At 35.2% G+C, this 12039-nt stretch overlaps 1 protein-coding gene across 8 annotated transcripts in view; it reads left to right on the top strand.

Moving 5' to 3' along the window:
* Positions 1-12039, top strand: part of stj (straightjacket) — a 105830-nt gene that overhangs the window by 40810 nt on the left and 52981 nt on the right. For all 8 annotated transcript variants that reach the window (XM_067788637.1, XM_067788636.1, XM_067788640.1 and 5 more), the window contains 6 exons: positions 4973-5053; positions 5191-5265; positions 5347-5454; positions 5518-5589; positions 10022-10224; positions 11229-11371. In XM_067788637.1, the coding sequence (XP_067644738.1) occupies positions 4973-5053; positions 5191-5265; positions 5347-5454; positions 5518-5589; positions 10022-10224; positions 11229-11371 (682 nt within the window). The remainder of the gene's footprint in view (positions 1-4972; positions 5054-5190; positions 5266-5346; positions 5455-5517; positions 5590-10021; positions 10225-11228; positions 11372-12039) is intronic.

Here is a 12039-nt window from a genome sequence, read left to right as displayed (position 1 = left end):
TTAATGAATTTGGTGATATATTGGTGTCCCGTTAATCATTTATCGGAACCGACCGGTTCGTACTCCCATGGGCTTTATATCCCATACAGCCGATTCGGATAAAAGGGTTTACGTGATTTCTTCCTCGAACATACATTCATTTATCCGACATGTTCCGTGATTTCTTTCTCGTACATACGTTCATTTATCCGACATGTTCAAACGCAAACGCGACAAACGCATCTATATGAAAAATGTCATTGTACCGCTGCCTTAAGCGCCAAATACACGACACGAACATTTCCGCGAACATTCCCGTTATGTCATGTTTCTGCTACCTTTTCTGTCGTGTATGGTGGTGTTTGCCAGTTCGCGCAAATGTTCGCCAAAAATCAAAATATTTCGTGCGTGTATGGCGAAATAGCTCATAATCGTAGTAATTTCTGAACGGAACCGACGTGCGCGGAAAAGTAAAATGGACAATAAAAAATTTCTGAGTGAATTTATTGAAATGTATAAATCTTTGCCATCATTGTGGCAAGTAAAAAGCAAATATTATTGTAATAGAATTAAAAAGAATAATGATTATGCGACTTTAATTGCCACAGCGAGCAAAATTGCTGCAGCACAATTGTTGTCCGTATTCATCGCTGTCTGAAAGAGAATTAATGTTCGGCCAAAAGTTCGTATGGTGTATGGCCAAAGCTGCGAACAAGATTGCGGAATTTTCGCGGATATGTTCGTGTCGTGTATTTGGCGCTTTAACAGCAAAGAAAATATTTCACATATATACATGTAGGCAACAGCTACCCTGCAATAATCGCGAGTACTCCATTCATGCATGTATGGAGTACTCGCTATGGACCAAGTGAGTGCTCCAAAATTAACCACAATTCATACAAAAAATATGGTCCAATTAACATTGCGATGTCCTAGGACCGGACCATATACTCCAGCTCCACATTACATCAGACTAATCCATGGAGTACCCACAGTCCAATAAACATCGTGTAGTGATTACAATCGTTAAAAACGAGCAATGATCGGCTTACAATATGTTCGTGTAGAAACATGAGTTGGTCCATTGCTGCTTTACAGTGGAGTATAATGGTAAGTACTCCAGTGGACCACATGATCCAACGATTTTTGCAGGATAAGAACAGAATTTATTACTCACACATGCACATGCATATAACTAGAATACAAACGTGAATATCAGACGCATAAAGGAGAGATAAATAAGCAGCTGTTCGCGATAAGTCATGGCGGAACCATACAAGGTGGCAGCATGGTGACATATATACCTACAAATATAAATAAAAATTCCATGTACTTTGTTTTTGTAAATTCGTCAATGTCAAAATCCGGAAGTTGATGTATCAAATCAAATAAAAAATTTTATATTCAGCTGTCCCATGCTGCCACCTTGTATCGTTCCGCTATGCGATAAGTCCACACCTTAGAAGAAATATGTGAACGAGGCAACAGAGGGTATAAAAAGAGCTCAAGCTGAGGAAGAGTGAATCAGTTTGTTTTTAACACGCTATAAGTGAAGCACGCGAGTATTGTAATTGGGAAGTACTACTACTAGAGTAGAGTTGTAAATAAAGAACATTTGCTATACTGAATACTTGGGTTATTTATTCGCCAGTTCGGCGATTCGAAAAATAACGGAAACTACAGAATAATCAGGAATTCACCAAAATCCGTTACAATGTGTAATAATGAGGAAGCGCTGGTGGTCGAGCGTTTTTTGCGCTGCAAATAAAAAAAATTCCGCATTATTTGACTTCTTTTTATGCTCGGATCTATGTTCTTAGATTTATTTGTAATGCTGTTCGAATGTAGGCATTGTTCGTACTATGTAATGCTTATGAAGAAAATTGTAACATTATCATTGAATAGCATTGTCGATATTGTAGGCATAAACATAAAAATATATATATAATAGCCCTTAGTTATAAAATAATTCTTTTTTATGACTAAAATAGTTGGATTCCTATGTATTAAGTATAAAATAACAAATTAACTACATGTAGAACATTCCATGCCTGGTACGGTACACATCGTAAAGATTTATGCACTTCTTCTTCTTATTCATGTAGCAAAAAACCGACTCACCGAAGGTTTTGAGGGGTGTCATCGATGTTGATGGTCCGTTGCATTGTTTTAAATAAATCTTACAACTCTTATTTAAAGAAAACAAAGTGAACTTTTTTTACGGAATTATGTATGAAATTGTTCTAGGTGGCATTAATAAATCTCTTCTTATTTTTATAGCATAAGAGATTACTAATTTTTAATATATTAAATTGATTTAGAATAAATGAGCAACGTTTAATTTTTGGAAACGAGTGAGGTAAAGAATATTTTATCTTTACGCCTTCAGAAGAAATGAGAATTCAACTTTAAATTCGCAATTTTTTGCAAAGTATGCAAATTTTTGAAAAACAAAGTATGGGGAAAATCCTAATATTTGACGATCTATCAACTATTTAGTCAGCAATGAAAAATTGTTTTAGGTGGTCCGCAATAAAAATTTTGTGCGAGTATGAATTTCTTTTCACCAAACTATGAAAAAATTACTATGCAAAAAGGACTTCCGAGCTGAAAAGGACATTAGAAGGAATTATAGAGCTTCTCAAGCCAATAAATTTACAAAAATCGGATGCTAAATAACCAAATAACAATTAAAAAACAATTTCGTTTGTATTTGCTATTATCAAAAATATAAAAAAAATTCCGAAACTATCAGCGCATAAGCTTCAAATATAAGGGCGGACTCTTGCAATATTTTTATTTCGTATGTGGACTAACCAATGCTTTTGTACTTGTATCGATGCATATTAAATCAACAAAATTTTATTTATTTATTTAAATTATAAATTATATTTATTTGTTTAGCTTAATATATAAGAGTGATACAACGATATTGTGGTACAATACATTTTCATTTTAGTAAACCCACCGAAAGTTACCACTCTCCATGGAATGCTTTATACATCATTTACGCTATAATAATTAGAATCAGACATTCACAATGAAGTATTTTAGAATTAATACCCGGTAGCCATAGTCAATTCTATAATTTTAGGTAATATCTGTAACTAAGGGACCAATGTTTATTTATACTTTCATTAATATTTATTTAGATGCTTGCATAATTACTAGCTCCCTAAAAAATCTTTCAGAATTTGTGTACTTACATAAATTCATAGAGGTACATACATATTAACACTAATATATAAAAACCTATAGTATATTTACGTATTTTGGTAAAAATTATTTATGTATACTAACATATTTAGGAAAAAATATTTTCTATGGTCTCTTATAGTGGACAAATATAAGGTGGTGCAAGACTTTCTTTAGGTTTGCTTCTTTATATAACAAATGTCATTAAAAAACTTTAAATGCATAACAAAACTATCTTATTAAAATACGGCAAAAAGCTGACAAAAAAAATAGTTTTATATAACGAGTGAACAAAAAAATGAGGAGTTTTAAGGAAAAATTTAAGAATAAGTAACACAAAAATATAATAAAAAAAAAAAAATGGTTGGTTCAGCCTATATTTTAACCAGGCATGCTTAACGAACGAAACGATATCATTTCGTTACGATAATCAACGTTAATAAACGAAACGAAGTCATTTCGTTTCGTTTATTAACGTTAAGAACGCCAAATTAACGTTAATTTGACGATCTTAACGTTAATAAACGAAACGAAGTGACTTCGTTTCGTTTATTAACGTTGATTATCGTAACGAAATGATATCGTTTCGTTCGTTAAGCATGCCTGATTTTAACACTCCTCTTAAATACAAGCTCAAAAGATTTAACACTCTGATACAACAGGAATCGCATTACATTTCCAAACTGTTGTTTTTAGAACAGGGCTGATATTTTTTTATTTATTTGTTTATCTCATGGTTCAACTATGTGGTTGGGTCATCTCTACAGCAACAACATACCTTTGTTCAGATTGTCAACATTTGCGTGTTGATGTTAGGCGAATGGAATGCAGAGAAAACATAAAACTTTGCAATTCTTTTGTGTTGTGGGAAAAGATTAGATGGATTTACTAAAAAAATAACTTAAAGTGTTTTGAAACAATTTTTTAATATAAATTTTAACACCGCAGTAAATAATTGTCAATGTGTTGGTTACATTTTGTGTTTGCCATCTCCTTTTGACAATCCATATGCCAGTGAAATGAGAAAAATTAAATCAGTTGATGAGACGAGCCAACCATATAATTGAGACATGGGTCATCTTTAAAAAATAGTAGTTGAAAAACTTTATCGAAAAATCACGGATCACTCACAATACTTTTAAAGTAGATAAAAATAAAGAGAAAAAATTCAAAATTTAACTGAAGATTTGTTTGAAAGTACCAAAATATCTTATACCTTTACCAACTGCGTTTCGGAAAAGAAAAAATGTATTTCAGATATTCCGCAACTTTATTTCATAAAAGCTCAAGTGCATTTCAGGAAGTCAACTGTGTTTCAGATTTTAAAAATGAGTTCCAGTAAACCTCAAATGTATTTCAGAAAAGCACCATCATTTGCTGTTTTCTAGAATACATTTGAGGTTATTTGGAATACATTTAGACAATCTGAAAATAATTTGACCTTTTCTGAAATTAAATTGAGATTTTCTGTATAATAATTGGAACATCTGAAAAACAATTGGCTTTTTCTGAAATACATTGCCTTTTTCTTTTATTTTTTTACCTTTTCTGAAATACAGATGGAGATGAAAAGGTGGAGTTCAATTTCTTCATAAGATTTATGCATTTTTATTCGAGATTTCCAATTTCCGATAAAACTAGCGCCACCTTATAATTTTATATGTAGGCACTTTACTTTCCTTATTCAGAGTAGATGGTTTGTTTCCATTTGTAATCGGTAAACGAAATTTAGTATATTAATTAGTAGAACCAATTTTGTTTTTACCCCCGAATAATATTTATAAATATGCATTCTTAGACCAAAATTGCGAATTTACTGGGTGTGGCAGGCACAGATGTACCTATTCGAGATATCAAAAAAATGCTGTCCCCATTTTTGGTAAGTGCAACTATTTTTACGCCACTTGTCATGTAACATAGTCTCGTATATTTCAAGTCTATATTAAATCCCCAAATCTTTCAATAACTGGTGATATATTTAATTGGAGTTAAATTTTCTCTACTGTCTATTCTCAGCTGGGCGTTAATGGCTATGCATTTATAGTAACAAATAACGGTTACATACTATTCCATCCAGACTTTCGTCCAATTGTAAGTTTTGCATTAAGTCTACTCGTTAAGTCTGCAATCTAAAATTCACCTTGCTTGTACGCCTTTTGTAATCAAATTTAGTTTCAAGGCAATATCTTGAAGCCCGCTTACAATAGTGTGGATATGATTGAAGTTGAATTATTGGACGATGATCGAGCACCAAGAGATTTCAATCCAGTACTACTAACGGTATTTATACGCATTTATTTCGTTGTCCTGTTTATATTTACATACATTTTATTATATCTTTAGATTCGTGATTCGATAATAAATCAATCGACTGGTAGTAAATGGATGTTAGTGAAAAATCATTTCGATGAATTGGTAAGATATTAAAAAAAATATATTTACATATAAATGGCCAAGTTGAAAGTTTTGCGCCCTTTTACGGCCAAACTATAATTTCGAGTGATAAATATTTAGATATATTTCGATGGGCATTCTCAAGGAGCAGTGTAGGCCATTAAAAATATTAAATATAGCGCTGAAATATTAATTTAAAAATTACCCCACTATAACGCGAGCATCAGCAAATATGTGTAAATGTGTAATTTGCTTTGCTGAAGTGTTTACAAAAACAAACGAGAATATTCAAGTTCCTTTATTTATTCGGTTTGTTGGTTGGAACAATTTTGTGCAATACTTTCTTAGTAGTTCGACGGGGGTGCATAAGACTGCATCATGTACCCAACTCTTGAAGAACTGCTCGTGTTGTTTTCCTATCAAAAGCGGGGAAGATCAGTCATATCGTTAGCTTAATGTGAAAACGGGCAAAGTCACATTTTACGAATTTTAAAGGAGACGAAAAGAAATGAATAATTTTTTAAATAAATAAATAAATACTTTTGAGTGTAGAAGCTTTGAAAAAGATAAATAAAAATCATGTATGCTAACCCAGAATCTATTTTATGACTTAGCATAATTACTCAATATGTTTTTGTTAGCACTTTTTACTCAATATGTTTCCCCATCACTCCTCCCCTTTAATGATTGAAATATAACACTAAAACTATATATTTCACAAAAAATACTATTTGTTTCTCAAACTATTTCTAACGGTTCTGATCTGGACTCTTTTGCCGGATGGTGCGCAGACAATAATTTATTTTTAAATTCAAACAAATGTTGTGTTGTGTCTTATTCCAAAAAGACAACCGCCACATACTTTATCTACAAACTAAATGCTGAATCTCTTAATCGTTTTCAAGAGAGTAAAGACTTGGGCGTAATTTTTGACTCCATACTATCTTTTTCTAGTCACGTTGACTTCATTGTTTCAAAATTTGTTGCAATGGTTGGGTTCAGTAGACGTAACACCAGTGAAGTAGGGACCCTATGACGCTGAAGGCACTTTATACGTATATCTTGGTCAGAAGTGGTCTTGAATATTGCTGAATAATATGGAATCCTTTCTGTGAATCTAACTCCTATAAAATTGAGAAAGTTCAAAAAATCTTTACAAAAATTGCTTAACATATGCTTCACTGGCCAGACGGCCTACCATCATATATCAGCAGGCACAAATTGCTTGGTCTTCAGGCTTTGCATGACAGAATAACTTTTATCTCACTCATGCCTGCCTATAAAGTAATAAACTTTAGCACGAATTTCTCTGATTTATCTAATTTGTTCATTCCATATATTCCACTGCGTGATCTTCGGAATAAAACGAATTATGCTATGAATTAACTTATAACTAGGACTATACACCTAGCAAATCGATTCATGAGTGTTATTAATTTTAATAACAGCTTATATAAGTTTAAGATTGAATTGTTTTCTATTTTTAACTAGTCTGTAAGAAAGCATGTAGTTATCGACATGTAAGAATTGAAGTAGATTATAGTCAGCGCAAAGTTCACAACCCACTCAAGAGGTTTCCAGCGCAATATATAGCTTCTCCAACCCAATTGTCAACCTAACCTACCTTGATGTGGTCATATCAAATTGTTCCCAAGATGGTCGGGCTACTATCTTAGGGGGTCAGAATATACCCGCGGTAGGTATGCCTGTCGTAAGAGGCGACTAAAATTTCAGATTCAAGGGGCTGTGTAGCGCAACCCTTCAGGTTGCCAGCGCAATATATAGCTTCTCCAAACCCAATTGTCAACCTCACCTATCCGTGGCGAATCCTGTTTCACTAACAGACGAGGCTCTGGCGACCATAAGCTCCTCATGGAACTTGGGGTTGGGGAGGGAGGGGATGGCCTGGAGGTTTAATGTGGCCACATAAATCGTTACCGAGATGGTCGGGCTTGCACCTTAATGGTGGTGTGGTACCGGAGCGTATCGGATCTGTATCCGGCAATGGACCATCACATCGATAACACTCCCCAAAGCCTTCGGGGAGCAACCTTATCGCTACAACAACAACAACAACAACAACAACTATCTTAATAGTGCTTTATTATCGGAACATACCGGATCTATATCCGGCAAAGGACCAAAAACATCGGTACCACCCCCCCAAAACCTTCGAGGAGTATCTTTATAGTTAATACAACAACAACAAAGCATGTACTTTTAGACTGAATGAATTAAATAAATAAATAAAATGCGCACACAAAGAAATGACTAGTAATTCAGATTGATATTATTGACAGGTTGACTTAGCACATTCTTTTTAACAGCTGACTACCTAGCACGTTTACATATCATTGCCGCAGCACGTAAAATTGAAAAATTAAATTTTTTTGTGATCGATGTATTTTGAATTCAGTTTTAAAACTGCATAAAAATAAAAATATTCAAAAAAGTGACTGCACATTTTCACATTAAGCTAACGATATGTAGTTGTTTTGTTGGAAGTATAACGTGAGAGTCAGCAAATATGAGTAAATGTGTAATCAGTAAAGAAGTATTTACAAAAACAAAGGAGAATATTCAAGTTAGTTTATTTATTCGGTTTATTGTTTGGAACAATTTTGTGCAATACTTTGTTCGTAGTTCGACGGGGGTGCATAAGACTGAATCATGTACCCAACTCTTGAAGAACTGCTCGTGTCGTTTTTCTATCGACAGCGGGGAAGATCAGACATATGTATCCGACCAATTAGCTAAACATCAGTTTTGCTCAAAGCCAGAGAGACTGATGAAGTCTATGTAAAGTCCAACATGAATGAAAAACTGTTCTCCACAACACAACATGCGTACACCAAAGGCAAGCTGGTGGACACGGCACTGCATAGGTATAGACATAGACAAAACTTCTGAATACAAGGAGTACACCTAAGGCGTGTTCTTAAACATTTCTGGGGCTTTCAACAATGTCTCTAAACAGGCGATCATGGAGGGTCTTAAGTACATTAAAGTACATCCATTCCTAAGCAGATTGATCGGCATTCTGAATTTCATTAAGATTACTCCACAAAGGGGGCTGTATGATGCCACAAAATATGTGATTCTAGATAGTAAGCTGTCGTGGAAGGTCAAATTGGAGCAGAGAGTGAAGTAGGCCTCGACGGCACTTTATGCATGTCAAAAAGTGCAATGGTGTACGTGGGGCTTATTGCCCTCTCTCTCTCATTGGATATTTACAGCGATTGTAAAAGCTTTACTATACTATAGAGTGCTTGTTCAGTGGTCTCACATTCAAAAAAGAACGTACTTCTAAAATTAGAGAGGATATGTATGTATGTATGTAACGCGAGCCCTGAAAACAATCCCGACGATGGTCGCTTGAAGCTTTCAACGTAAACGTTCGAATGAGTCTAAAAATAAAAATAAATGCTAGGCGCGATAACCTCTGATGGGGTTTTTAGGCCGAGCTTCTCTTCTAATTTGCGTTTTTCCTATACATTTGGCGGAACAGAACCTACATGTTTTACGCCGACTCCGAGCGGCATGTGCAAGGCATGAATTTTCACTGAAAAGCTATTCATGTCAGAAATACACTCGGAAGCTTGTCAGGTAGATACGCTATCACCACACCATGACGTCCGCTCGTCCACTTAAATTGGGCGAGATTAAAAGAAGGCGAGAGCTGCACATGATCGAGCAAGCAGTAAAGGCGTGGAACCAAGCGGGGGTTGCAAAGTTTCGAAGATCATGTGCAGGTTCTACAACCTTAGATTAACAAAGTTACTTTTATTATTGAAAAAAGGGGCTGTAGGCTCGTAATGGATATTTTCACTGGGCACTGCCTTCTGGCATCACATGGTTTTAAATTAGGCCGTGTCAGTGATAGCAAAAGTAGGAAGTGCTAGTTAAAGGAGGAAACGATCAAGCACGTATTTCTGCCCTGCATCCGCTAGGCTAAGACTCCAGCTATTAGGAGTGGCACAGTTATCAGATCCAGAAGCAGCAAGTAGTCTAGGTCCTAGAAAGATTATAGTACTTGCCATGAGGACGGAGTTATTTAACAACATACATTGGCGCTGGTTTCTGATAGAGGGTTTTCAGTTTGGTCGTTAAGCAAACATCTGGTAACACTATGGAATCAATGTGAGGTCCTAGTCCGTGAGTTCATACTAACCTAACCTTATTAGTTAATATAATAAAATGAAATAAATAAAGCTAAGATAAAATAAAAAATAAATAAAACAATTGTAACGACTGAAATGGAAAAAAGAAAGAAAAAGAAAGGAAAGAAAGGGAGGGAAAAGAAAAGAGCAGAAAAGAAAAGAAAAGAAAAGGAAAGGAGATGAAACAAAGGAAAGCAGTGTAGTGTTTGAATTTCAACCTCTGGGCGAACTGTAGTATTTAGAAAAATTACTTGAATAACATCAATTTATACGCGGTTATTTTATAATTTCAGAAACGTGTTGCTCGCATCAAACGACAATATTATTGGCGTGCAATACCCAATACACCATTTACTCTTGTAGTTACTTATCCTGAGTTATATGGTGTACATCGTTTGTCAATACGAGCTGAAAATGAGATCCACCGCATGAATATTAAAGGTGATAACTTATTAAACTACTTTGGTGGCAAACGCTGGCGTATTCATCCAACCTGGTAAGTAAAGTTACTCTATAGACGTCATTCAAACTACACTTAAATTAAACAGTTGTCTATGGACCACTTGCAGAACGGGAAGTTATCTTTCTAACTCAGAGTTAACTCGACATGAGGTGTTAAAATCATATATTTTTGACAAATTTTAAAAATTAACTCTCAGCTAAAAAAATAATTTGCCGTTCTGCACGTGGGCCTAAGACCACCGTTATATTCGATATTTTAATTCAGAATGATATATATATGTATGGGCCCTATATCCAAAAAAATGTTTCGTATAAAATTGGTTTCAAATAAATCGCGTTAGCAAGAAATTAATAAGAAACTGCAATACAAGACAAGTCCTTACAAGATTAAGTCTAGTGGTAAGGCATATAGTTTGTATCCTTTGGTTTTACTGGGATCCACTGAACTGGTGTCGATTGAAATGGTGAAGATGGATGCTTTAATGAGAAATGGGGGAGGAGGAAATGGTGAACGAGGAAGAGAAGGGAGAGTGGCAGCGAGCGAGGTAAAAGTGGAAAAGCAGAGAGGAAGATAGAGGTATCGAAGTATGCAAAATGGGTCAGGTAGACGCGAATTCGAGAAAAGAGGATCGAGTGACAAAAGAAAGGAAGCAGGTACAGGTAGACATAGATTTAAATGTGAAGGCAGGAGCACAGGTAAAGGTAAATGGAGATGAATAGCAAGGGGAAAGGAAGGAGGGAGAAGAGTCTTAAATTAAGAAATAAAGGGAAAAGAGATATTTCGAGGTGGACAGATGAGATAACAAAGGGAGCGAGAACTTGAACGGGAGCGAGGGACGAAGAATGGAAACTGAAGGAAAGGGTAACACTTTAAGAGAGGAGGACATAGATAGGTGAGCGGAAGAGTGCAAAAGACGGGAAGAGGAGATAAGGGACGTCCAGGAAGGTTTAGAAATTAAGGTACAGCTAAAACTGTTTCTTAAAAATATAATTCACTTTTTTACTTTATTGATAACAACAATAATTTTCTATTCGCAGGTTATATTGCAAACACAACAATAAAACATTTTCAACTCCAGAAGAAGAATTGATTTGGTTTTTAAATAAAATGTCACAACCTGGTTGGAGGTGGCCATTAAGTAGAAGTGCGGTGCCTCCAGAGCATGCAGCTTTATTATTTTGTAAGTATACATTATAAAAAAACCAATTTTTCTAAAAGGAGCTTTTTGGAAAAATTTTAGAAAAATTAATAAAAACTATACTCTGGTCCAAAATCACTAATAATAAAAAACTTAAAATTGTATGTATGTATGTAGATTAAGCAAAGTATGTATGGTATAGCTCGGCTTAGGCTTTGACTCAGATTCAAGAGGCATGAAAGTACCTACTACATAGATGTCGCATTACGAATAAATTGGACGTTGTTATCTCTATAAGAATTATTGGACGTATTAGCCATGCCTACTCAATTCTAACAACTGTTTCAGCGTACATGTGACGGGTGGAACATACTTAGGGTAGGTTAGTTTAAAGAGGCGTGGGGAATTTCCCACGATTCAACTCGGAGACATTTTTGTCCATTGTGGGTGCTCTCACTAAGTGCCGGGTGACGAAATCTAACCAGATGTGCAAACCAATTGCTTTCTTTGATAAACTTAAGTAGGAGTGAAAAATTTACCATTCCAACCTCTGACAGACTATCCATGCGCATGGAAATCGCAGTCGTCTTATTTACAGTCCTAGACATCGGCAGAGGTAGAGGGAGGGATGAATCGACTTCTCTTTCTCTCTATCCTGACAGCTTCTTCAGAGGGAGCTTGTTGGTATGCGCCACCGTCGGAGCGTTGGT

This window comes from Eurosta solidaginis, chromosome 5 (assembly GCF_040869045.1).
Source record: "Eurosta solidaginis isolate ZX-2024a chromosome 5, ASM4086904v1, whole genome shotgun sequence".
In the NCBI taxonomy this organism is placed as follows: domain Eukaryota; kingdom Metazoa; phylum Arthropoda; class Insecta; order Diptera; family Tephritidae; genus Eurosta; species Eurosta solidaginis.
Note: the sequence above shows the minus strand (reverse complement) of the source record. Positions and strands in the feature narration are given on the sequence as shown.